General features: G+C 42.6%; 1 protein-coding gene and 1 non-coding gene across 2 annotated transcripts; both read left to right on the top strand.

Moving 5' to 3' along the window:
• On the top strand, positions 1-27,083 carry TBX19 (T-box transcription factor 19). Its single transcript, XM_045546414.1, has 8 exons — positions 1-237; positions 8,112-8,376; positions 9,737-9,871; positions 13,313-13,374; positions 14,977-15,038; positions 19,771-19,959; positions 23,507-23,642; positions 26,640-27,083. The coding sequence occupies exons 1-8, from the start codon at positions 35-37 to the stop codon at positions 26,932-26,934; spliced, it is 1,347 nt and encodes a 448-aa protein (XP_045402370.1). The 5' UTR covers positions 1-34; the 3' UTR covers positions 26,935-27,083.
• LOC123636099 lies at positions 20,143-20,282 on the top strand. The gene has a single exon (XR_006734320.1). It is a non-coding gene; the product is annotated as a U4 spliceosomal RNA (small nuclear RNA).
• Positions 27,084-27,834: the final 751 nt, after the last annotated feature.

Below are 27,834 nucleotides of genomic sequence, written 5' to 3'. Positions count from 1 at the left end.
GGTGAGGGCTCTCAGCGAAGTTTGAGGGGAGCCCATGGCCATGAGGGAGCTGGGCTCGCCGCAGACCAGCGATGGCACCGTTTCTCGCCTGCTCAACGTGGTGGAAAGTGAGCTTCAGGCGGGCAGGGAGAAAGGCGACCCTACCGAGAAGCAACTTCAGATCATCTTGGAGGATGCACCTCTCTGGCAGAGATTCAAGGAAGTCACTAATGAAATGATCGTGACCAAGAATGGCAGGTGAGTTTATCTGCCGCCTTGCTTGAGCTGGCGGGCTTAGCAAGGGAGGTGGGACCCGTGAATATTGAAGAGGCTGCCGCTCGTCACTCAGAGGCAGTGGGGTCGGATTAAACACGCTCATGAGAAGGGCCGTCTCATGGGGCTTTCCCCCAGCCAACTTAATTAATTTCTCTGAGATAATCAGAGAAGTGGAGGATGAAGCCACCTGTCTTACCTGCATTTTAAATAGAGAAATTCTGGGAAGTTTCTACAAAGGGGAGCATGTCCCATGGGTTGGGGAAATGCACTCACATGTCAGAAAATAATCTTAACTTTTGACTGACTGCGTACCCTGATGCAGATCTGAGCTCCAACTCTGTCCAGGAGATAAGGAGAAAGTCAACTTTATTTGGAAGCTGGATGGTTTCCTCTTAAGTATAGCAAACGTACCATGCATTTTTGACTAGTTGAAGACTGGGAGCAAAAGGGCAAATTTAATCTCATCGAGTATCACTCCATCTGCTTCCCGGTGCGTGTTTGTGGTGAGTGTTCCTTTGAGATTGTGTGTGCTTGTGATGATGTGAAAGCTGTTGCAGCCATAGTGAATGAAACCATACTATACCGCCTTGGAGAAGAGAAGATGCCTTCTTTTTTCTCACTGCAACAAATTAGGGATTAACTGAAACCGATCTCTGCTGGCATTTCTTGGGTTCTATTAAACCTAATCCTTTAAGGGGTTGTCAAGGTAATATCTTTCACTTAATACGGGAGATGCAAATATTTTGAAAGAAAATCTCACGGTTTGTAGCTTGGCCAAACTGGCTCCCAACATTCAGTTGATGCTCATGTATCTTGGTACATGGTTGCAAAAGCATAAAATGCTGAAAGGCATTTTCAGTATGGTTGGTTTTAACAGGACTCTAATTGTGACACCCTTGAGAGAAATTCTGCTAACAGAGAAGAGTTGAAGCCAACTGCATTTCTTTCTGGCAGGCTTTTGTGCCTGTGAAAAATGCTTCCATTCCTGGTGTCTTGATTTTCAATTTTGTAATAAGGCACACTATAGAAAATGAACTATTTTTTGTCTGTCTGGGGAAATTATGAACTCAAGAGCTGTGGCATGACATTACAATGCTTTGTAAGTGGATGTTATACCTGAAATAAGGACATTTTAATAAATCGTGGTTATACCAGTAGCAGGAATATCAACCTTACTTGATATTTATATTTGCTCTCTCTAAATGGATTCTACACTTATTTCATATAGAAGTTTATTGCTTTTAGTATTTGTAATTGTAATTATACTTGTTCCTTCTCTTGACCTGTATTTACACATTATTTTTAGACTCTTTGGTAGAAAGAAATATAAAACAAGTTTTTAATTTCAAAGAATCACTCCAAATTCTTAATTGGATTTAGTCGCCTTCCTTTCAAAGATGAGTGAAGATGCAATTGTAAAAATTTTATTATGTCTGATAATAAGTAGAACTTTCTGTTTATTGTTCTTTGTGCTTCTTGGATAGGCTAATACTTAGCCTTACCCTATTTATTTGGCTGTACAAATGACCATATACTAAAATAAGAATAAGTATAATCACCAAAATAAAAACATGGTTCTTCATCTATTTCAATAAGGAATAAGTAATAAAAGTTTCTGAAACCATTATAAAATCCAATTCAGTAATATGTTCTATTGGAATGTACTTTTACCATTTAAAAAGAGTTTTCTCTTGCCTTTTTTTACCTATATAAATGTCTTTCATATTTAACATTTAAAATTCTTCACGTTTAAAATCATTTAATATTAACTGTGTGAAAAATATTCTTTGTAGGAAAAAACCTCATGTGGTCAACTTCCTTGTTCTTACCTATGATGTCCAGCTGGTGTTTGTCCTCCTGTGAATGGAATATTTTTCTTAAACTTCCCCTAAGGTCTCTGAATTCCTACAGTCAGGATTTTGCCAAGAGATGGAAAGGAAAGTTCCCTTTATACTTTGGAGAAGGAAGGGAAGACAAATCCCTAAGAAATTGTTGTGGTTAATAATGAATGAGCTTGGTCTGAAATTACTCTTAATCTCTGTAGTTTCTCAGATTAAACTGTGAGTAGCACTTTACCATTCCTGACATAGACATATCTTTCCTGCTTCACCTTCTTCTTTACTCCCTTCCTCCTTCTCTCTTTTCCCCCTAACCATTTATTCCTCTGCGTCTCCTTTCTATCCATTATCCTATGTCTATAGACTCGTGGTGTCTCCCCCAAATCCCTGCCCTCCACACCAGCTCCTCAGCCTGGCACAGGTAGATCTGTAGCCCTTTTCTGTGGAAGAGAATGTTCCTTGTATGTAATACCCAGCCCTAGCCCTTTTCATCGTAGGCTGTTGACTTCCTGACTTTTTAAAAAAGCCTCAATTAGGCTTATTTAGATAACTTCTGTCTACTTGAGGTCTCATTGTTCTGAGTAATAGCAAGTTTTGAAATAGGATAGGATGGGCTGATGAAAGAATTAGGACTCATTGTCAGACGGAGATCAACTTTCATATATATAAACAGGAGGCTTGCCTCTGACACTGATCAGAAATAGTAAAGAGAGAGGATCTTCCCTGAAAACCACAGAATTATCCCCAGAAATTGGGATCCTGATATTGGCCAGCCTTCCTGCCTGCCTTCCTCCCTCCTTTCCCTCACTGCCTTCCTTCCTTTCTCCCTGTCTTTCTACCTTCCTCCATTTCTTCCCCTGCCACATTTTACTACTTCTTCCTTCCCTTCTCCTCCTTTTCTTTTCTTTCTACCCCTCTTTGTTTTATTTAAAACTTTTAGTTCTTCATTTTCAGTAATCATTCAGATACAATAACAGTTAAAATACTTCCTAGAGCTCAGTGGAATCATCTCTCATGCATCCAGCCTGTATTTCCTTTCATCTCCACCCTTTGAGCTAGGAACTTATACTTTATGTTGCAGAAAAAATTCATTTCAGACTTCAGAGGCAAACAAATTAAATCTCCTTCTTTTGTTTTCTTTGCCTGTAACATCTTCACCTAATGAGAAATCACAATATTTCATGTATATTTCCATGCAGTTAAATGATTTTGACTTAATTCTGATTAAATTTGCCTTGAGTGGGTTTTAAGAAATTGGGAGCATTTTTTTGATATAACTGTGCATCCACTTGTCATCATAAAATAAGAGTTGGGAATCACTACGTTTGAATTTGCCCACGATTAAAGGGTATTGTTGCAGTGACGCTGAGCTGATGTCTGTAGTTTCCAGTGAAGGCAGCGCGAGAGAGGAGACAATCAAGGTTGCACATCAGGTGAATACACGTCCATGTCCCTACGGCCCATGGATTTTCTCTAAACTTTACAATTACAACTTAAGAGCATCATATGCATTTGTGTTTTGCCTCTAACCAGACCACCTTACTTGCCTGATGCTATTCTTTTTTCCCTTCATTTATGTATTTTTAATTGACACCTCCTGCTATTCTCATGCCTGCTCACCTTCATGGAAGTGTCACCACTCCATGCAGGATGGGTGCCACACACACACACCCATACACACTCACACACCCCCACACCCCCACACCCACACCCCTCTGAAAGCTGTGATGAGTACTTGATGAGTATAGTATTGTGGGGAGATGAAGGAAGGTGTTTACAAGTGAAACTTCTTGAATTTTGCTTTTAGACGTCTCTGCTGTTCTCCCACCTACACAGCCTGCCTCATTTCTGCCCCCTTTCTTCCTGCAAACCTCCCTTCTCATCACCTCCTCCAGCAGTGCTGGCTCTCAAGAGTCCCTGAAATGACAGCTGGAAAGCCAGCCTCAGAGCAAAAGCGAAACGAGAGTTTGCAGGCAAAGCCCAGCCACCTGTGCTTCTTCAACATGGTTTTTGGCAAGTGCTTAGTTACCCTGCCACATTTTCTTCAGTCTCTCCCTGTGTCTCTTTTACTCTTTTACTCTCTGAAGAGACTTTCTTTCAAGGGTGGATTAAGGGAAGTTATGCTGTGAGTTAAGGACTGATTTACATATTTCTTAGGTCCTCAAAGAGATTAAAAAAGTACATGGCACTTCTTAGTTCATTCATATAGTGAGAAAAATCAAAAATAGTTACAAGGATCTTGGCAAATGAAATATTAAAGAAAATAACACTATTAATCATTCTACCATTTTTCAGATGTGTCCATCGTCTAAGAGACAGAACTCCATGGTATTTTTATTGGTGCTTATTTTTATGTGAAAAAGTCTTCACTTAATGGACAAGTCTTACAGAACGTCAGTGAAATCACACTGGAGAGAGACCCTATACATGTAATAAGAGTGGGAAAGCTTTTTAAGAAAATTATTTATATAAATTTATGGGGTGTAAGTGCAATTTTGTTACATGCATAGATTGCCTAGTGTTCTAGTCAGGGTTGTTAGGGTGTCCATCCGCGGAATAACGTACATTGTGCCCATTAAGTAATTTCTCATCGTCCACCCCCTTTCACCTCCTCACCCTTCCAGTCTCCATTGTCTATCATCTCACATTCTACATCCACGCGGACACATTTTTTAGCACTCACTTAGGAGTGAGAACACGTGATATTTATCTTTCTGTGTCTGGCTTGTGTCACTCAAGATAATACGCAATGGAATACTACTCAGCCATAACAAAGAATGAAATCATGCCCTGTAGTTATTTTTATTTACAGCTTTATTGTGATATGATTCATATAGCATACAATTCGTCTATTTGAAGTGTACAGTTCAATGGTTTTTGGTGTATTCACAGAATTGTGCATCCATCTCTATAATTAATTTTAGAACATTTTTATTACTTCAGAAAGAAACCCTGTACCCTTTAGCCATTACCCCCTCAGCTTCTGACAACCACTAATCTACTATTTGTCTGTATAGCTTTATCTATTCTGGATATTTCGTATCTATGGAATCCTGCAGTATGTGGTCCTTTGTGAATGACTTCTTTCACTTAGCGTAATGTTTCCAAGGTTCATCCATGTTGTAGCGTGTATCAGTACTTCCTTTTTATTACCAAACACTACTTGATTGTATGGGTATCACACATTTTGTTTATTCATTCATCCAGTTGATGGACATTTGGGTGTTTCTATGTTTTGACTATTAAGAATGATGCTGCTATGAATATCTGTGTTCAAATTTTTGTATGGAACTGTTTTCATTTTTCTTGTGATGTGCCTAGGAGTGAAATTGTTGGGTTATGTAGCAACTCCACATTTAACCAGATGAGCTCTGGACTGTTTTCCAAAGTAACTGCACTCTTTTGCATCATTCCCACCAGCAATGTACAGGGGTTCCAGTTCTCTACATCCTTGCTAACACTTGTTGTTGTCTGCCTTTTATATTACAGCCACTCTACTGGGTGTGAAGTGGCATCTCACTGCAGTTTGGTTTTGAGTTTCTCTGTTGGCTAATCATGTTAAGCATCTATTCTTGTGATCATGGCTTCTTTAAAACATCACATATAGCTCTGAATATGGCATGAAATAAAAAAGCCATTATACATATAAAAGCTGAATAAATAGTTATTATACCATATTGTTTTTATTTGTATTTTTTTCAAATGTTTTAAATCTGCATTTGGTTGTATCTACTGATGTAGAACCTGCAGAAACAGAGGCCTGGCTATACATGACAACTATTATCCTTAGAAAAATTATGTTGCATTAAATCATCTCTCTTGTTTTTCTTTTTTTTTTTTTTGAGACAGAGTTTTGCTCTGTTGCCCAGGCTAGAGTGCCATGGAGTCAGTCTAGCTCACAGCAACCTCAGACTCCTGGGGTCAATCAATCCTCCTGCCTCAGCATCCTGAGTAGCTGGGACTACAGGCATGTGTCACCATTCCTGCCTAATTTTTTGTTTCTATTTTTAGTTGCTGGGCTAATTTTTTCTATTTTTAATAGAGACAGGGTCTCACAGGCTGCTCTCAAACTCCTGACCTCAAGCGATCCTTCTGCCTTGGCCTCCCAGAGTGCTAGGATTACTGGCATGAGCCACTGCGCCTGGCCTAAAGCATCTCTTAAATCACAAGTCAGAATGACTTGAAACTTAACTAGCATTTCACATCATGCTGTCATGCTTCAGCAGTTGTGACATTACTCCAGCAGGTTAGTCCATGGAGAACATATGCTTTAAGAGCTTTTTTATTATTTATTTATTTATTTATTTTTTGCTTTTACATGTACTACATAGTCTTATTGAGAAAACTTTCGGTACTTTTAAACTTTAGTGTGCAAAATGACAATTATACACATGCCACTTTTGTATTTTCTTTAAAATGAAAAACAAAGTAAAATAAACTTTAGCACTTCAGGAAAAGCACTAGACCTGCACACAGGGACCATTTGTCTACTTGTCTCAGGTGAATGAGCCAGACCCCTGGCTGTCGAATGACTCCCTGTGATCCCTGAGGTCATTTCTGAGTCCCACTCTTATGATTTTTTGCAAATGACATTTGTGCTTTCTGAGGCCTTCGGTTCCCTGTACTTGGCCAATACTATTAAAATAGTTGAAAACCTTAAAATACATTGTAAAAGGGAATAGTTTAATCTATTAAAGATTAAATAGAGAAAATAATAGAGAAAAATCCTTCTATTGAAGCTAGAAGCAGGAGAATTTTCCATCACACAGGCAGCCTCTCCGGAGGCAGCTCATCATTTGAGCTAACATGAAAGTACAGTCATCTCATGAAGGGAGGAGATCTCTCAGGCAACACCTGGATTTGGGATGCATCATCTGATGCATTTTTTCCCCCTAGAAGTTTCATTTCATTCATATTCTTGTCATAGCCTCCTATTTAAATTCATTTTCTCTCCAAGACAACCTCATGAAATTGTTGGAAGAACTCAATGAGTTAATTCATGGAAAGTGCTTATTCCAGGGCTTCGCACCTGCTACATGCCCTGCCGGTGTTAGCTGTCTTTCCGTTATATCCAAGCCCTTCGGCTGCTCAGCCCTGCTTCTGCTCCAGAATCTTACCTTAGGCATAAGAACTCAGCCTCTCCCCTGCCTGGCTGGTGGGAACCTCTTCCCTCTGCTTTTCTTTCTGGAGACCAGAAATCTGGTAGAATGGGGAGTGACTGCTAATGGCTATGGGTTTCTTGGGGGTGGAGTGGGGAAGGGAATGATGAAAATATTCTAGAGTCAGATGCAAGCTATTTGGATAGTTTCTCCAAATATTTGTGAGAGTAAACTTGTGGGTATTGTTCTAAAGGGTGGAAGAAGGATCAATGAATCCAGAGCTGCATATCTCAAAGTGTGTTCCTTGGACACAGATTCCCACAAAATGCTCACTTAAAAGATAGTTCCACTGTCATATAAATTTAGGGTGCGCACAATTTCACACTTTCTTCTTGAAGGTTCTTGGTGTACATTTTGTGTTAAAGGTTCTGAGAAGTCCTAGAGGAAAAGAACTAGTCTAACTATATGGCCAAGAGTTCCCTCACTTATTTTACCACATAACCTCATTTTTTGCTATAAATGCTATGACAGTTATTCAGGAATAGTGTTCTTGGTGAGACTGGGAAGGGCCGGTTGGTAGCCTTAGAGTGCCGGTGGGACATCTTTGAAGAAAGCTCTGTAAGGCTGGGGCATCGGCCTGATTATACACCTCAAGCTTCCGGTTCCTCCTTTGTCACATCATTACATCAGTGGTTTTCAGACTTTAAATAGGAACACGTTTTAAAGGAAAACCCCAATATCAAATGGGTTTATAAAAAGAGGCTGTGGTGGAATTGGAGTTGTGGATGTGGGCCTTGTTTATCCGGCCTCCCTCCAAGGGCACTCCATGGAAGGTCTCCTTGGAGCTGAGAGACCGCTGGACAAGGTAGGGGGCCCCCTAACATCCCTCCCGCGGCTAAGCTTCTGCCTTTTCTTTTAGACGGATGTTCCCTGTCCTAAAGATTAGTGTCACGGGGCTGGACCCCAATGCCATGTACTCCCTCCTGCTGGACTTTGTCCCCATGGACAGTCACCGCTGGAAGTACGTCAATGGCGAGTGGGTGCCCGCGGGCAAGCCGGAGGTCTCCAGCCACAGCTGCGTCTACATCCACCCTGACTCCCCCAACTTTGGGGCCCACTGGATGAAAGCTCCCATCTCCTTCAGCAAAGTGAAGCTGACCAACAAGCTCAACGGAGGTGGGCAGGTATGAGCAGGTTGCCTGGCCACCCACCCTGGCCTCCCCACAACACCAATCAAGAAATATCAAGGGTGCATTTAGGCAATTAGAGGTGTCCTCACCAGCCTCTTCTCCCACAGAAGCCAATTATTCCCTGGAGTCCAAATGTAAACAGGAATAAACAGCTCTTAATTGCTGCTTTCAGTTTTTAATGGACTTCCTGCTGTGGAGAGAGTGAGAGAGTGCAGTAGTTTACTTAATCATCAGGGCCCTTTTCATAGTTCCTTCTTGTGTGCAGGGCTTTTACCCAGCCCCGGGAGGAAGATGTTCGTAGGTACCAGGGTTTTGTTATTCCCTCTCCCCGTTTTTGGTGTAAGTGGCATTTTGGCAATAGACAAATACCTTAATAAAAAGCTGCTCCTAAATGAAATAATTACTACCCCGGCTTGGGCATTATGGTAATTATCAATAGAATATTGAGGCAGCTTTGGTTTTTCAGAAAAAAATAATCCAAACAAGCCTGAAATAAGGAAGGTTTCATTTAAGGCCTACAATTAGAGTAAACAAGATTTTGGGGTGCTTTCCTCTCGTTTTCTGTGGTAGGATTGTGAATTCTAGTCTACTGTGCAAGGTTGTTAGTTACTTTATAAACTGCAGACTGTTTCTGGGGAACAGAGATGCGGCTGGGAGGGAGGAAAGGTCTGGATTCTCGTCCCAGCCTGCACGTGTGGCTCTCTCTGCGTGGTTGGCGGGGACCTAGGAGTTCAGCTTTTAGGAGGTGGAGGTAATGCCACCGAGTCTCTGCCTTACTCAGAAGGCTCTAGTTCTTTATTGAAACAGGAAATTGAAAAGTAAATTGTTATTGCCTATGGGATTTCACAACTGGAAACTTTCCATAAACCTTTCATTTGAATCATAAAGAGTGGATTATCTGTAACCATCGGATGTCAGATTTCATGACTCTGTAATCACGTGTAAAATGCAGCCATTGTCAGTATTTTGAGTTATTAGGATCCTCATATGAAAAAAAAATCCCAGTGTATTTTAACGGGTTGAAATCCACAGTATTATGCTGAAAATAGGGGAAGGAAAACAAGGAAGCCAGGATTTTGGCAGAAAACTGAGCACTCTGAAGAGTGATTCCCCTCTGGCGACCCACCCCCACCCCTGCGTGGGCTTCCACGTTATGCTCCCCGGGAGCTTCGGAACCCCCTCCCCACTCCTTTCTCAGAGGTGCAGTGGCAGGCTGGTGACCTAGGATTTGAAACGTGTGTCCCTAACCCCGGGGAGCGCTGAGCTTGGGACTAACCAAAGGCGTCAGCTCTATCACCTGCAAAACACCGGGCTTTGCCTTTCTCTTCTTTCTCTTCCTCTCCCACCTCAACAGATAATGTTGAATTCTCTGCATAAATATGAACCCCAGGTTCACATAGTGCGCGTTGGAGGTGCCCACCGCATGGTAATGAACTGCTCCTTCCCTGAAACCCAGTTCATAGCTGTGACGGCCTATCAGAATGAGGAGGTAAGTGGGGTGTGTGGTGTGTGTGTGTGTGTCTGTGTGTGAGAGAGAGAGAGAGGAGAGAGAGAGAGAGAGAGGGAGAATGTCACCTGGGAGCGTGTGGCAGGATGGGGAGGAGATTCTATTAGATGAGAGGTTTTCCAGGATTCAGATACACTCAGCGAAGATGAAGTTAAACAATGGGGTAGCTGCTCTCCACCTCCTCTTGCCTGTTTCCAAGAGCGTGCCCTCTTCTGGTGTCAAGAAGGCACAGTTGGCCGGGCGCGGTGGCTCACGCCTGTAATCCTAGCACTCTGGGAGGCCGAGGCAGGCGGATAGCTCGAGGTCAGGAGTTCGAGACCAGCCTGAGCAAGAGCAAGACCCCCATCTCTATTAAAAAAATAGAAAGAAATTATATAGACAACTAAAAAATATATAGAAAAAATTAGCCAGGCATGGTGGCACATGCCTGTAGTCCCAGCTACTCGGGAGGCTGAGGCAGTAGGATAGCTTGAACCCAGGAGTTTGAGGTTGCTGTGAGCTAGCCTGATGCCATGGCACTTTAGCCTGGGCAACAGAGTGAGACTCAGTCTCAAAAAATAATAATATATATATATATTAAAAAAGGAAGGCACAGATTGTGTGTTGTTATAAAACTTCTGAATTCTGTTGAAACTCAGGAGTTTTTGTTTTGGGGCCCTGATGCGCCCTTGGCCTGCACAGAGCTGGGAGTGTCTGGAGTGGGCAAGATGGGTCTACTCTCCCCTGCTCTAGAAGCAGGACTGTGGGAAGTGATCCAAGTGTGCACTCCCTTTTGGGTTTTATTACGCTATTTGTCCTGCTTGTTAATGTTTAATATCTGAGCACAGTTAGGTCCTTTCCTGCCCAGTAACTTGAGCCGCTCTGGCTGTCAGAGCTGAGTGGTCAGCGTCTGGCCTCTCTGAACTGCTCGGGGTCTGTCGCGTACTCCAGGGGTGCCTTGGCCTGCTGTTCACCGGCAGTGCCCAGAGGGGGCTGGATTCTTTTCCATTAAACTTTAAAAAAATTTGAAGGTTAATATGTATTTATTTAAAAAACAATAGTAAACTAACAGTACAGAGGTGTGCAAAGTAAAGATAAAAACTAAAAGGTTGATGTACTGTTTTTCTTTTGCCTTTGGAATCTCACTTTCTATGGACACTATAAATAATAGCTTAGAGTGGGTTTTTTTCCCCACATTTTCTGTGCATAAATAAATATACATGTGAATGGAGATTTTCTTACATAAATGGTTCATGTTATATATATTATTAATAAAGATTATTAATCTGCAAATTTATTTTTCCCCGATTTAACAGTGTATGATGGATATCTTTCTATGTAAATATATCCAGGCATATCTCCTTTCTGTGATCCTGCAGAATATTCGATTATATGGCTATACCATATTTCATGTAATCAGCCCCCACCAATGGGCGTTTAGGTTGTTTCCAGTTGTTTTATTTTCTATTACAAATAATGCAATGAATATCCTGGTGCCATCTTTTGTTGTTTGCTTGCATGGATGAATAACAAGAAATGGAATTGTTCTGTCGAGGGAGGTGTATGTTTAGAGTTTTGATAGACATTGCCAAATTGCCTCCCTCAGAAGGGCATCTCCCACACCAGCATTAACACTGGCTATTATCAGTCTTTTCCATCCTTGACAATCTCATAGGTTAAAAGACGGATATCTTATTATTGCTTTAATCTGTATTTCTTTACTTGGAAGATTTAAAAGACAGAGTTTGGGCTGCCACCCAGCCAAATGAGTCAGACTCTCCAAGGACGGTGCCCAGAGTTTGTAGTTTTAAGAGTCTCCCGAGAGGAGTCCAGGGGTCATCCAGGTTTGGAAGCTATGGTCTTAAGTGTCTACACGTGAAATTAAGTCGCAGCTTTCACTCACACTGAGAATGTACAGAGAAAATGTAATTTCTTCTCTATAAGTCAGCTGACCTCTTGGCAGAGCGCCTGCAGCGTGCCAATCCGACAGACATGAGCTATCTGATAAACAGTCCCGCAGCCGGCGGCCAACGTCGCTCCGTTTCTCAGACAGCCCTCCGTCCCACCCTCCCTCTCGGCTTTTCCCCCTGGGCTGAAGTCTCAGTATATGCGGGGTCTTTGTGACCCTGGGAGGTGGGGAGGACAGGAGACCATGTCCTAGCCTCCTATGGGCCCTGCCCACCTGCCTGCTGCTGGCACTCTCAGTCTGCGGCGGCTGAACTTGCCATCTGGCTGCCGGCTTGGTCAACACTCAGAGCTTTTCCCCGCAGGTACCGGCCGTTCCCTCTGAGCCACCTGACTGGCCCTGGCAACCCATCCCAGCAGGCTCCCCGTCCTGACTCGGCTGCCTGCATCTGAGTCTTAAACATGCCCCCTGGCAATCAAGCTCTGGAAAATCAAGCCCCAGAGCCTCCCTCTGCCCACCATGTTTCCCTGCCAAGTCGATGCAGACGCACCCTGAGAGGCCAGTGGGTGGGTGGGGGAGGCCCAAACCTCCCCGACACCCCCTGCTAGCTTCATGTGTGCCCCTCGACCTCTCCAGGTTTAAGCCAAGAGAAAGGCCAGGTCATACCTATTTGACCCCAAACCTCTCTCCTCCCTCTTTTTCCTATTTCCTCCCACAAGCTCTGGGCCAGAAAGAGTTGGGTTTTTATTTTGCTTTTCTTCCTTCCACCATAGGATAGCAAGTCTCAGGCCTTTGCTGACATAAATATTCTTCTTAATATTTGTTTCATCCTCAAATGTTTGTTGGGCATGACTACATGCTGGATATTGTTCTAGATGCTGGGACTACTGCAATGAATGAAGCAGATGGGTATCCTGTCCTCAAGGCACTTACATCCTGGTGGGGAGAGAGAACACCAAGTATTTCTCTATCTCTGCCTCTGCCTCTGACATTCTCTGACATCATCTTAGTCAGATGGCTCTGACTAAGGGGGATGGCGAGAGGATAGTGGATGGGAGCTATAGTTTGTGTTTGCATAGACAAGACCCAGTGGGCAAGTGATTGTTCAAGAGTGAGGGAATCGACTGTAGACCACACTCTTTAGGAAAGGTGGGATCACTCTTGTGCTCCTTCCTCTCCACCGTGTTCCAAGTGACTAGAAAAGCAACTGACGTGGTGGAGGCTCCATGAAGAAAATGAATAAAACAATGAATGCTGGATTTAGCACACAGGGCTTTGCTCATTTCTAACGCTTTGCCCTTTCTTTTCTCACTTTACGCGGCATTTCATGTTTCACCACATGCCACGGTAAAACGTTTTTTGCCAGAGACAGTGCAGCAGTGATTTGGTGTAGGAGTTAGCAAAGAACCATGAAGAGGAGGAAAAAAAGAAGAGGGAATTATCCTGATTTTACATAAATTCACAGGGGAAGACAAAGGTTCTGTCTGTCCATATGTGTGCTGTTTTTCACTAACACTTCTTGTCTTTGTAAATGCAAGATAACAGCTCTCAAAATCAAGTACAACCCTTTTGCCAAAGCCTTCTTGGATGCCAAGGAAAGGTGAGTAGAGGAATTCCAGTAAAATTTTATGAATTGACTTATGCAAATGTCAAATTTATGATTATCTTGAAAGGAACTAGACTAGTAGCATATTACCTTTGATAGAAATATGCTTTTAATATTCATTTTGATATTCAACAAAAGAGGGCAAGGGGGCAGGAGACAAGTGGGCGTGGCTATAAAAGCGCAACAGGAGGGACCTTTATAGTGATGGAAATGTTCGAGATCTTGACTGTGTCCATGTAAATATTCTTGTTGTGATATTATACTATAGTTTTGAAAGTTGGTCCCATTGAGGAAAACTGGGTAAAAGGTACAAGGAATCTCTCAGTATTATTTCTTACAGCTGCATGTGAGTCTATAATTGTCTCAAAAATCTATCTAATTAAAAATCATATTCAACCAAATCAACAAAATTCAACCAAATCATAATTATCTCTTTATAATATGGGGTCCAGGAGAAACTTTAACTAGCAGTGTTTTGTCTGCCCTGTTTTAAAAGTAGCACAATCCAATTTAAATAATAATTAGCTGATTTAGATTTGTAATAATCAACTCTGCCCTTCTAACTACTTCTAAGTAATATAGTTTTAATAAGTTTTTTTTTTTCAAACTATGCTTAGCCTAGGAAAGGTGAGGAATGGTGGGAGATTCACATTTCTCAGGGGAGAAAAGAAGTCAGAGACTTTGGGGGTGTGAGTGATGACTCTGCCACTTTGGCCCAGTGACTTGGCATTGCTGTGTCTTTCTTTTCCATCCAGGACACAATAAAAAGATAATGGTGCCTACCACTGGCTTTTCTACTGACAAGGCCTAGGGTATAAATATGATTACCTTTGAAGTGTTCAGATTGTATTGCCTGAATTTTAAATCTTTTCAATATCACCTTGAAGGCTCTAAGACTTAAGGTGAAGGGACAGATGTTTGTAACGATGTGTCACCTGTCCTGTTCAATATTCCAATACATTTTGAGGCCGGATAAGATGTAATTATAACTTTTTCAGTTAACAAAAGGCCTAAAGAGCAACCTGGTATGTGAGATAACAGAATCTAGATTCAGACTGATAGGAGCATGGTATACTAAAAAGAATTTAGGACTGTGAGTGAGGGTCCTGAGTCCTCCCTTTGTCGTTTCCTGGTTGTTTGCTCTGGCATAAATCAATTTAACTCCCTGAGATCCACTTTTCTAATCTTTGAAATTAGAAAAATATAACCGTATTTCCCTCACAGGGTCGTTGGTGGATCTAACATACCCGTATGCTAGAACGTGTTCCCTGACATCCTATGCAAAGCTTAGGACTTGCTTGAATCTGGCCAGCCAGGAGCAATAACCTCAGCTGGGTCAGATCAAAGTAAACAGGGCTAGCCATGCTATGGTGAAGAGGGGTAAACGTAAAATTGCAGCTCAGAGAGCAATTGCACAAGTAGGGACAGTGCCCCGGAGGCAGGAGAATGGGGGGAGGACAGCAGCTTTGAGAAAAAAGGTGTTTGGTTTTCTTATTCCGAGAAATAGATTGCTTTGCAGAGGGAATTTTAGGTGTGCTTTATGCTGACTTGTGTAATAAGCTCAGTGGCCATGGTGCCGTTTTGTTACTCTTTCAGAAATCACCTAAAAGATATTCCAGAGGCTGCATCGGAGAGCCAGCATGTGGCCTGTTCTCACCGTGAGTTGGGTGAACGGGAGGTGGGAGGTGTGGGGTCACACTGGGAGCCATCTCCCGCCACACTCAGACTTGTTACCTGTCCTGGCTGCTTAAGGCCTATTCCAAAGTGACACCCAGCAGGTTCTTCTGTTCCAGACAAGTTTATGCCCTTTCCAGAATTCCCAGAGAGAGCTGGTGGTCATAGGCTTAGGGAGCTAAAACAAATTTTAGGCAGGAGATAAGATTGAGAATGATGAATTTCTTAGACTCTAGATTTTTTTTTTAAGAAAATATGGGTAATTATACATAAACTTGTCTATCTTTATAGGGTACATGTGATGTTTTGATATAGGCATACAATGTGAATTAATCAAATCAGGGCAGTTGGGATATCCATCACCTCAGGAATTTTTCATTTCTTTGTGTTAGGAACATTCTCATTCCACTGTTTCAGTTATTTTAAAGTATACCCTAACTTATTATTGTGGTCACTTTATTGTGCTATCAAATATTGTTCATTCTATCTAATTATCTAACTATATTTTTGTACCCATTAACCATCCCCACTACCCTTCCCCACCACTGCTAACCATCATTCTACTCTCTGTCTCCATGAGATGAATTGTTTTTAATATTTAGCTCCCATATATGAATGAGAACTTGAGAGATTTGTCTTTCTGTGCTTGGCTTATTTCACTTAACATAATGTCCTCCAGTTCCATCCATGTTGTTGCAAATTCTTTATTTCTGGCTATATAGCATTCCATTGTGTATATGTGCCACAATTTCTTTTTTCTTTTTTAACATTTTTTTCTTTTTTTTTAATGAATGGGTGGGGGCTGGTGAGGAGGAGTGTTCGGTTGTCTTGTTTTTTTTTTTTGTTGTTGTTGTTGAAACACAGTCGCACTCTGTCACCCTGGGTAGCGTGCAGTGGCATCATTGTAGCTCACTGCAACCTCTAACTTCTGGGCTCAAGTGATCCTCTTGCCTCAGCCTCCTGAGGAGCTGGGACTACAGGTGCCTAGCTAGTTTTTCTTTTTTCTTTTTTCTTTTTTCTTTTTCTCTTTCTTTCTTTCTTTCTTTCCTTCCTTCCTTCCTTCCTTCCTTTCTTTCTTTCTTTCTTTCTTTCTTTCTTTCTTTCTTTCTTTCTTTCTTTCTTTCTCTCTTTCTTTCTTTCTTTCTTTCTTTCCTTCTTTCCTTCTTCTTCTTCTTCTTCTTTTTTTTTTTTTTTGTAGAGATTAGAACTTGCTGTTGCTCAGGCTTGTCTCAAACTCCCTGGCCTCAAGTGATCCTCCCACCTCAGCCTCCCAAAGTGCTGGGATTACAAGCATGAGCCACCTCAACTGGCCATTAATTTCTGACCAAGTAAATTTCAGAATAAGGATTATGAAGGATAAAGAGGGCCATTCCTTATGTATCAATATATCAAAAAGACATGACAATTCTTGGGAGGCTGAGGCAGGAGGATCGCCTTGAGCCCTTAGGAGTTTGAGGTTGCTGTGAGCTGGGCTGATGCCATGACACTCTAGCCTGGGCGACAGAGTGAGACTCTGTCTCAAAAAAAAAAAAAAAAAGAAAAGAAACCAATGTCCTGAAGCATTTCCCTAATGTTTTATTTTAGTAGTTTCATAATTTCAGGTCTTAGATTTAAGGCTTTAATCCATTTTGATTGGATTATATGGTGAGAGAAAAGGGTCTAGTGTCATTTTTCTGCCTATGTATATCCAGTTTTCCCAGCACCATTTATTGAAGAGATTGTCCTTTCCTCACTGTATGTTCTTGGCACCTTTGTTGAAGATAAGTTTACTATAGATGTGTGGATTTATTTCTGGGTTCTCTATTCTGATCCATTGGTCTGTGTGTCTGTTTTTATGCCAGTACCATGCCGTTTTTGTTACTATGGCTCTGTAGTATAATTTGAAGTCAGGTAATGTTATTCTGCCAGTTTTTCTCTTTTTGTTCAAAATGGCTTTGGCTATTCAGGGTCTTTGGTGGCTCCATATAAATTTTAGGATTTTTTTTTTATTTGTGTGAAGAATGTCATTGGTATTTTGATGGGGATTGCATTGAATCTGTAGATTGCTTTGTGTAGTATGGACATTTTAATAATATTGATTTTTCCAATCCATGAGCATAGAATATTTTTCCCTTTTTTGTGTGCTTTTCTATTTTTTTTATCAATGTTTTATATTTTCGTTATTAGGATCTTTCACTTTTTTGGTTAAGTTTATTCCTAGGTATTTTATTTTATTTGTAGTTATTGTAAATTGGATTACTTTCTTGGTTTCTTTTTCACATTGTTTACTGTTGGCATATAGAAATGCTAGTGACTTTTGTATTTTGATTTTGTATCCTGCAACTTTACTGAATTTGTTTATTGGTTCTAATAGTTCTTTTGTGGAGTCTTTAGGTTTTTCTAGATATAAGATCACGTAATCTGCAAACAAGGATAATTTGACTTCTTCCTTCCCAATTTGTATGCCTTTTATTTTTTTCTCTTGTCTGATTTCTCTAGCTAGAACTTCTAGTACTATGTTGAATAACAGTGGTGAAAGTGGGCATCCTTGTCTTGTTCTAGATCTCAAGGGAAAGGCTTTCAGCTTTTCCCCATTCAGTATGAGACTAGTTGTGGATGTACCATATATGACTTTTATAATGTTGAGGTATGTTCCTTGAATACCTAGTTTTTTGAGAGCTTTTATCATGAAGTGTTGTTGAATTTCATCAAATGCTTTTTCAGCATCAGTTGAAATGATTATATAGTTTTTGTTCTTTGTTCTGTTGATACCATGTATCACATTGATTGATTTTGTGTGTTGAACCGTCCTTGCATCCCTGAGATGAATCCCACTTGATCATGATGAACAATCTTTTTAATGTATTGTTGAATTCAATTTGCTGGTATTTTGCTGAGGATTTTTGCATCTATGTTCATCAGAGATATTGGCATATAGTTTTCTTTTTTGTTGTGCCTTTGGTTTTGGCATCAGGGTGATAAAGCTCTCATAGAATGAGTTTGGGAGTAACCCTTCCTCATTGATTTTTTGGAATAGTTTTTGTATTGGCCTTAGTTCTTTTTTGAATGGTTGGAGAATTCAGCAGTAAAATTATTGGGTCCTAGGGTTATCTGTGATGGGAAACCTTTTATTACTACTTCTATCCCATTTGTTGTTATTGGTTTATTCAGGTTTTGGATTTCCTCTTGGTTCTCGGTAGGTTGTATGTGTCTAGGAATTTATCCATTTCTTCTAGGTTTTCCAATTTCTTGTTATATATATGCCACATGCAGAACTGCAATGTTTCAAAATTCATGTGTTGTAATCTTCTCAGCAGATTTCTTGAGAGGTGTATATGTATATATATACATACATATATATATATTTTTTATTTTATTTTATTTTATTTATTTATTTTTTTGAGCCAGAGTCTCACTCTGTTGCTTGGGCTAGAGTGCCAGGGCATCAGCCTAGCTCACAGCAACCTCAAACTCCTGGGCTCAAGCGATCCTCTTGCCTCAGCCTCCTGAGTGGCTGGGACTACAGGGAATCTGCCACCACACCCAGCTAGTTTTTTCTATCTTTAATAGAAATGAGATCTCACACTTGCTTAGGCTGGTCTCAAACTTCTGACCTCAAGTGATCCTACCACCTTGGCCTCCTAGAGTGCTAAGATTACAGGTGTGAGCCACCCCGCCCAACCTTGAGTTGTGTGTATTATGTGCAACAAACTAAGTGGTCCTGAGGGGCCACTGTTTGGTTTTGCCCACTGGACACCTGAATCTTGATTCTATTAGTCAGGTAGGGACTCCTTGGGCCATAGGTTTATACAACAATGGGAAAATGAGGATGATAAAAGGATTTGTTGGAAATGACTATAATATGAACTATGTACAATTGTTATAGTATATAAATATCATAATTATACTTAAAAAGCAAAGATAGTAGGTTCTAATACCAAGGTCCATTTCCTCTTTGCTGAAGCCCAGGTAATAATGCCTAGTCAATAATGTTAAGGAATAGCTTTGGTCCTGTCTGAATCCCCATCTGTGCATTTCTCAGCTAAGATCTGGTCAGTAGGAGGACGTGCTTCTTATTTCAGGGCCTGCACTACTAAGTCTCAGTCCCATGAACTCACTCTGTTCAGAATCATCACTAACTAATGTCTCAAATATTTTGCAGCCTTTTGAAAAATTCTGCAAAATGCTTGCTGTCAAGGTGTGCTAGGCCAGCTCCTTCTCTCTGTGCTATCAGAATTCTATTTGTGGGGAGTGATGGGAGTCATCATGTTCTCTCTTGCTTGGAGTAAGAACTGAAGACACCTTCCTACCGGGCAGAAACAGAGAGGCCTCCACTCTTACTGTGTAACCACATTGAACATTCCCTAGTAGCTGTAGGGCAGTGAGTTACATATACATCTAATGCCTCCTTAGCTGACTTTTATTTTAATTAAATTAAGTCAGAAGCAATGTTACTTCTGCATTTCTGTTAACTTCAGATTCAGATTGGTGTAGCTATATTCTAGTGTTCCTTAAGGGATTTTCCACCCTTGGACAGGGTCTTTAGATAGGATCAGTCGTGCACCTCCAGAGAAGTTACCTGCTTGTGGGGAAGGGCAGTGGCAGCAGGGCTGGGGGTACCCCACACAGGTAGGCATCAGTGTCACTCACAAGAAATGTATTAGTAGCTGTGCAAGGTAGCTAGTCACCTGATTTTTGATGTGGAAGTTCACAGACTCAGTGTCTTTTCTATTCTAGTGGGAGGCTGGATCTTTTCCAATCCAGACGGAGTGTGCCCAGCAGTAAACACCAACTACCCGTATGCTGCTCCTTTGCCTCTGCCTGGCCCCCACCCACACCACGGCTGTGAGCACTACTCGGGCCTCCGAGGACACCGGCAGGCTCCCTACCCTTCTGCGTACATGCACAGAAACCACTCTCCCTCGGGTATGTGATTCTGCTAATTAAACTCTCGGGCTGTGGGCCGGGGTGCGGGGCAGGGGGAGAAGTGGATAAACAGCTGGTAAGTGTCTGAAGGTGGAATATACATATCTTTCCTATAATATACATATCTAATATTATTATTTTTATGTTTTATTGTTATTTTTTGTATTAATATTTGATGATCTCAGCTTTGCACAGTGGCAGTATTGTAGCCAATGAGGTTTATCTGAGGTACAATGATTGCTAATTGAAAATTTTCCCTAATACCCAACATAACAACTTGAAATATAGTCAGCATTGGCAATTTTTGACAGTCTCTACAGAGACTGAATGAAAAAGAAAGAAATAAAAGTAAAAAAAACTGTAAAAAAATATTTGATGATCTGGTTATAACGGTCTTAGTGTTTTGTAATTATTTCATAAAACACTCAGTCTTCTGGTTTCCAATGAGTGTGAAAGGCCAGGGTGCTGATGTACTGAGCGGTTTCAGGCTCATCTCTAAAAGCCAAGTCAAGTAGAGTGGGTCCAAAACACTCAGTTCATTGCCTTCATGTGGCCCTTTTCTACTGTGGCATTCACGGCTCAGTCCAGGGAATACTGGGTCCAGTGTTGGAGAACTATTAGGAAGGTTTCTGGAGAGCTAGATCATTGCATGTTCAGGCCTTAGTTTGATTCAGTTGGAGACATACATGCAAACCCTAATGCAACCTTAATAATTTTTGCAGTCTGATTGTTTATTTAAGTTGACACTATTGTCTATGTGCTTTTATTCTCACTGCTGCCTTGTCTACCTTAGCCTTGTGGAAGCTTCCTAGACCTTGCCTAGTTATTAGGTTTGTAGAAAGAAAGGAGAAATGAAAACAAAAGTTAATTTTTCATTAAATTATTCATGCAGGCCAGGCGAGGTGGCTCACACCTGTAATCCTAGCACTCTGGGAGGCCACAGTAGGAGGATTGCTTGGGGTCAGGAGTTTGAGATTAGCCTGAGCAAGAGTAAGATCCTGTCTCTACTAAAAATAGAAAAAGTTAGCTGGGTGTGGTGGGGCACACTTGTAGTTCCAGCTACTCAGGAGGCTGGGGCAGGAGGATTGCTTGAGCCCAGGAGTTTGAGGTTGCGGTGAGCTAGGCTGATGTCATGGCACTCTAGCTCAGGCAACAGAGTGAGACTGTCTCAAAAAAAAAAAAAAAATTATTCATGTAACAGATATTTATTATATGCCAGGCTTTATTTTAGGCACATTAAAAATGGACAAATACCCTAACTTTATGGAGATTCCATACCAATATGAAGAGATTGACACTAAAACAAGTAAAGTTCATGGCATGGGAGATGGTGAAGAGTGTTAGGTACCAGCCTCCTTCCTTCTTCAGGGACACCCTGAGCTCTGCATTGGTAGAGGGCGTTCCTGGTCACCAGCTACTGTCACTATGTTCCTTAGCCTGCTACTGCTGGCAACCTTAACAGCTGCTGCCAGGAGGGAGAATATGTAGCTTAATGATGTCAGAACTGGGCAGTGTCTCACTTGACTTCCTGGTTCTCCCTGTAGTCGGCACTCAGATCGTTCCGTCTGAGCACCTGTGAGGCACCAGGTTGTCATAGGCAGTGAGGGCACGAAGGTGATTAAGACACAGTTTCTTCCCTGGAGGAGCTCAGGGCTACATGAATATATAAATAATTAATCATAATACAATGTAGTGAGCTCTGATGTGCTCCTTGGACCTGCGGCACCACCTAGAAACTTGTTAGAGAAATAGACTCTCAGGTTGTACTCCTGAACTGGAGTCTGCACTTTAGCAGTATCCCCAGGACGGTCACATGCACGTGAAAATTTGAGAAACAGTTATGAAACACACAAGCTGAGGTGCCATGGGAATGAGGGAAAAAGAGCATTTGATATGCCTGGTGGGGTAGCAAAGGCTGTCCAGAAGAGTGGACCTTTAAATTGAGCCTTGCAGAATGAATGGAAAGGACAGAGTGGGAGTGGCCAGGGGTGAAAGACAGATGACATGACATGTGACACAGGCAGTGGTGTAGGGTGGTCCAGGGGAGCAGTGCGAGCAAAGACACTGAGGGTAAAGAGCCTGGGTTGTCCAGAGACAGATTCGGAGCAGAGTGCAGAGGGAGGGGGAGGATGGAAGATGCAAGGGCTAAGGCTGAAGAGGTCACAAGTGCCAGATCAGGAAAACAGCAGCATGACCAGGTGTCTTAGTCCACTATAGTCTCAGGTGTAGTGCTATAATAAAATGCCTGAGATTAAGTACTTTATAAACAACAGAAATGTATTTTCTCACAGTTCTAGAGGCTGGGAAGTCCAAGATCAAGGTGCTAGTATCTTGTGAGGGTCTTTTTGCTGCATCATAACATAACAGGAGGCCTCTATGTGTGAGAGGGGGCTGGAAGGGACCCGAACTCATCCTAAGGAGCCCACTCCCACAACATTGGCATTAATTTATTCTTGATGGCAGAGCCCTCATGGCCTAGTCATGTCTTAGAGGTCCCACATCTCAGTACTGTTGCACAGGGGACTAAGTTTCCAACACACGAACTGGGGACACATTCCAGCTATAGCACCAGGAGTGCACATTGGCATCTTCTCCCACTTTCTCCTTTCCCCCTTTCCCCTTCCTTCCTCTCTTCCTCTTTTCCATCTTTCCTTCTCCTATATATACTATTTAAGCAAATGGAGATTCAAAGAAATAGAAGACATTATTCTTTTTTACCCCAGAAAAATTATACACATTTAAAGTGTACAACATGACGTTTTGATATACATATAGAGAAGTCAAACAAATTAACATACCCATCTTCTCACATAGTTACCTTTTTTTTTTTTATGGTGAGAGCACCTGAAATCTGCTCTCTTTGCAAATGTCCAGTATCCTATACAGTATTATTGACCATAGTCGTCATGCTGTAGATTCCTTCTGTGGACTTGTTCATCTCACATAACTGCAACTTTGTATACTTTAACCAACATCTCCTCATTTCCCCACCTCCCCACCCCTGGGAGCCACTATTCTACTCTGCTTCTGTGTATGAACTTTCTTAGGTTCCATACACAAGTGAGATCTCACAGTCTTTTTCTTTCTGTGAGAAGACACTATTCTTGAGATGTTTAAATCTACTTGGAGACTGCTGAGAAGAATAAGGTCCTGGACCTCAGAAACCTCATTTGGCACACTGGAGCCATTAGGCTTGTCTTGAGGGGAGGCTGCTACGGTCCCTCCTTGGAGGGTAGTGAATGTGGTGAAATGAGTCAGACAGATCTGTGTAACAAAGGACAAATCATCCTACCTCTCTGAGCCTAGTCTATAAAATGGAGATGGGAAGTTGTTGTGAAGATTAAACTGTGAACCATACCTGGCATATGGTTGCCATTCAATACACCTAAGTTCCTTCCTCTTTTCTGTTTCCCTGAGAAAGTACCAACAAACTTTGGTGCCTGTAGTACAAGCTGTGGTTATATTTTGCTCTAGGGTAATGTCACTGGTCTCCATCTTTATGTGTTTTACATGTGCCATCAATTCAACTGTTGTTATTTCTCCAAAGTGAATTTGATAGAAAGCTCAAGCAATAATCTGCAAGTTTTCTCGGGACCTGACAGCTGGACTTCCTTACCCGCCACGCCGCATGCCAGCATCCTGTCCGTACCCCACACCAACGGACCAGTCAACCCAGGGCCTAGGTAAGCTCAGCACCAGCAGCGTGCTCATTGGTGGTCTTGGGGTTTGCTTTAGCACTGGAGACTCAAGCTCATCCTTTTAACTAGTAGGGGCTTGGTCTGAGCCTTTGTCCTGATTTCTAAGCCACTAGCAAGTGAAGGTGACAACAGGACGGAGTTCTCCTTTCCTAACTGGAGAAGAGGTGGAGGGAAAGCACCTGCTCAGTTGTGTATTCTTTCTTTTGTGAGTTTGGCATTTTATATTTTAAGGGGAAAAGACATGATGGCCTGAGATAATTTGTCTTGAACTCCATCAAAAATACTTTAAACTGTGGTGGTAGCAAATAGATACTATCTATCAGGGAACTGAAGAGGAAAAGTGTAAATATACACTGAGAAATCAAGACCCTTGGTTTTCCATATTCTCATAAGCCACCTGTCCTAAAAGGAGGACAGGCTGTGGGTACCTGGCCCACAGCCCTGGCAAGAGGGCTAAGTGTAGCATATAGGACCTGTGGTATAATCCACATTCCAGAGATCTGCATTTAGTTCTGACTTCTGAAAATCTGCTTGGTTGGGGGGAAAGAGAAGGCACCTTGCACTCTGACCCAGTTCTACCTCCTGTATTGACTTGGTGCCTTTAGGCAATTTTCTTAGCCTTGCCGAGTTTCAACTTTCTTATCTGTAACATGGAAATAGTATGAGTTACTCTGTAGAGTTATGGAGAGCATCAAAATAAGAAAATGCAGTGACATGCTTTGTAAATGTCAGCTCTTATGTTCCTATGGATATGCAGAATTTTGAGAGGGTCCACAAGGGACTCCAAATTAAAAGATGGGACGTGGGGAGACTTCAGATGACTTGTGATTTGTGGGTCTAGAGAAAGTTAGGAGAATGTGACAGCCTTTAGTCTACAGCAGTGCTTCTCACACTTTAATGTGTTGGAATCATTCAGGGATGTTGTTAAAATGCAGAATCTGATTAGTAGGTTTGGGTGGGGACATGAGATTCTGCATTTCTAACGGGGGCTCCCAGGTGCTGCTGATGACATGTGGCCCACAAGGCCCTAGTGCTGTGCTATCCAGTGCAGCCAGCACTGGCCGCCTGCGGCTCTTGAATACTTGAAATGCAGCTAGTCCAAATTGAGACGTACTGTGCGTGTGAGGCACACAAAGGAGTTTGAAGACTCAGAATGAAACAAAGAATAAAAATCTCAGTAATATTTCTTATATCAAATGCATGTTGAAATGACAGTATTTTAAATATTTTAAATATTTTTTGGTACATAAAATATTAACAATAAGTTCATTATTTTCTTTTTTTAAATGTGGTTACTAGAAAATTTAAATGTACATATGTGGCTGGCATTTGTGGCTCACATTTTATTTCTGTGGGACGGTGCTGGTCTGGAGGATCGAAGGGAAAAGCATTGATTTGGGCTGTGGGAGACAGTGAGAGAAGAAAATGAAGATGAGGGTCCTTGAAGACATTAGATAATCATGTGTCCAGTCTTGTACCAGATACTTTACATAAGTCATCTGTAATACTGAACATCTGCAAGGTATTAAAATTTTTCTTTTACTGATGAAGAACCTAAAGCTCAGAGGCATTAGAAACTTCCTGAAAGTCACTCAGTAATCAGTGTCACTCAGAGTCCGTGGTTTCCCCACTGGCCCAGGAGGCATCAGAAAGGGTCTCTAAGGGATAATGCAGAAAGGCCTCTTCTGGACAGCGGGGCCAGGATCCCAGCAGGCTGAGCTGCTCCGGGAGCTCAGAGGATGGGCCTCTGCTGGCCTCCTATGGTCCAAGGAGGTCTATAGCGTCTGACAGACGGCACAGGGTGGAAGGTGGCATTGCCACCTCTGGTTTCCTTGTTGGCTTATTTAACCCATTACTGACTCTGTAAATGTCCCCCCCCCCCTTTTTTCTTTTCTGTGTTTTTTTCCCTGTAAAGATTTTGTTAGAAAAACACAAATATATTCAGTACTATCACTGATAATGTATCAATGCAATGCAGTGTTATCAAGCAGTATAGTGTCAGATAATGCAGAGACTAAAATGTCAGAACATGTGACGACTAAAGGCTGAAAACATTGGTGGTTATAGCACCTGTTCCAGCTGCAGTCCTATGTGTTGAGTTCTACATGAACACACAAGCTTTGCTGCACATTATGATCGACTGGGAAGCTTTTAAAAATCCTGATAGCCAGACTGCATGCCAGACCAGTCGAATCAATCTCTGGGGGGCAGGACCCAGGCATCGGTATTAATTTTTAAAACTCACTAAGTGATTCCAATGTGCAGCCAAGTCTGTGAACCAGTGCTATAGAACTAGAGAAGGCAAGGAAAATGGTCCAAGTCCCAGCCTTTCTGCCAAGGCCCAGAGCTGACAGGTGGAGACCAGGAATGGAAGACTTCATTATAACAACCGCCATTTACTGAGTGCCATGTGCTAGGCATCATATACTCATTTAATCCTCATAACAATCTCTGTAAGGTATGTAAAATTATCACTCCAAATCTTGAAGATGAGAAAAATGACACTCAGAAATATTAAATAATTTGGCCAAGGTCACAGAACTAAGTGGTAGAGCTGGGATTCAAACCCAGGTCTTCTGACAGGATCACATGCCTCTTATCGTGCCACGTGGTCTCCCTGGGCCAGCAAGAGGGCACACCCACAATACCTGCCTTTCGCTGCCCTGCCTGTTGTACACAGGCTACAAGGGGGACCAGAGAAATGAAATGCTGTGTCCACTGAGTACGTTGCTAGCGGCAGGGCCAGCACCGGAATCCAGGTCTCAGGGCACCTAATTTTGTCCTCATTCCACGGTACCTGGCTGCTTCTCTTGGCTGTTCTGCAGAAAGGGGGCCAATCTGTGTCAGAGCTAGAAGTCAGGCCGTGGCCAGGCACCCTCTTCCGACCTGCGCCCTCCTCAGCACTGCGTGTGTGCTTGTCAGGTGGCACTTCTTTCTCAGAGTGCCATCGAACATTCCCCTCTTCTCTCTCTGTCCCTGCAGCCCCTATCCCTGCCTGGTGACCATCAGCAATGGTGGCGGGGGCCCCGCCGGGCCCGGCGCAGAGGTGCACGCCGGCACCCCAGGAGCGTTCCTCCTCGGAAACCCAGCGGCGACCTCGCCCCCCTCTGTGCTCTCGGCCCAGTCACCCGCTTCAGCTGGCATGGAGGTTCTGGGGGAGCCCTCGCTGACCAGCATCGCCGTGTCCACCTGGACAGCAGTGGCCTCGCATCCCTTCTCGGGCTGGGGCGGCCCAGGTGGGGGTGGGCGCCATTCTCCTTCCTCGCTGGACAGTTAGGCGGGATCCGGGGATCCTCTGTCAGCAGAGGCCCTTCTAGGCGTAGAGCGCTTAGAAACCCCATCTACGGATTCCAGCGGGTCAGACTGCAGGGTCTCCCCTCCCGGGGGGCTGAAGGGGGCGTGGGTTATACCACAAGTCCTCCTGGGACAGGGTTTAGTTTGGATGATGCTAATTACATCTCCACCGTTCTCTTTGCACTACCATTTTCTCTGCAGCTTATCCTTGTCCTGCTTAGATGACAGAAGTTCACGAGTACCTTCCTTGTGCCCTGCCCCTTCCTCTCAGGTGGTTCTGAAAAGCCTCAATTCCTTTTCTGAGGAGGTGGTAAAAGCTGTTAAATGAGCTCAAAGTTTACCTAGTTAAGGCCACTGCTTCCTTTGTGCAGCCCTGGAAAGTACAGTCATCCCTGAGTATACCTGGGCGTTTGGTTCCAGGAAAGACCTCTGCATATACCCACACCCATGCATACAAGTCCCATGGTTGGCCCCGGGGAACCTGTGTATGTGGAAAGTCGGCCCTCCACATACGTGGGCTTCGCATCACAAATACTGTATTTTCAATCCGTGTTTGATTGAAGAAAATCCGCATATAAGTGGACCCACACAATTCAAACCTGTGTTGTTCAAGGATCAACTGTATATGTGGCCACAGGGCCAAGGTTGGTTTCTGCTTTGAGATCAAGAGAGGGTGTGAGTCCAGAGTAAGGTTAACAAAAAGGATAAAGCTAATTACATATTACAGAATTGAGGAAATGAGGTCATGTCACTCCCTTGCTCAGAAACCTTCAATGGCTCACCATTGCCTATAGAATGAAGTCACATCTCCTTATTATAAGGAGGCCCTCCACCATCTGCCCTCAAACCGCTTCCCCGGCTTTAGCTCCCTCTGTTATCCCTG

The sequence above is a fragment of the Lemur catta genome, chromosome 3 (assembly GCF_020740605.2).
Source record: "Lemur catta isolate mLemCat1 chromosome 3, mLemCat1.pri, whole genome shotgun sequence".
NCBI classification, from domain to species: Eukaryota; Metazoa; Chordata; class Mammalia; order Primates; family Lemuridae; genus Lemur; species Lemur catta.
This window is presented reverse-complemented; position numbering and strand designations above follow the sequence as displayed.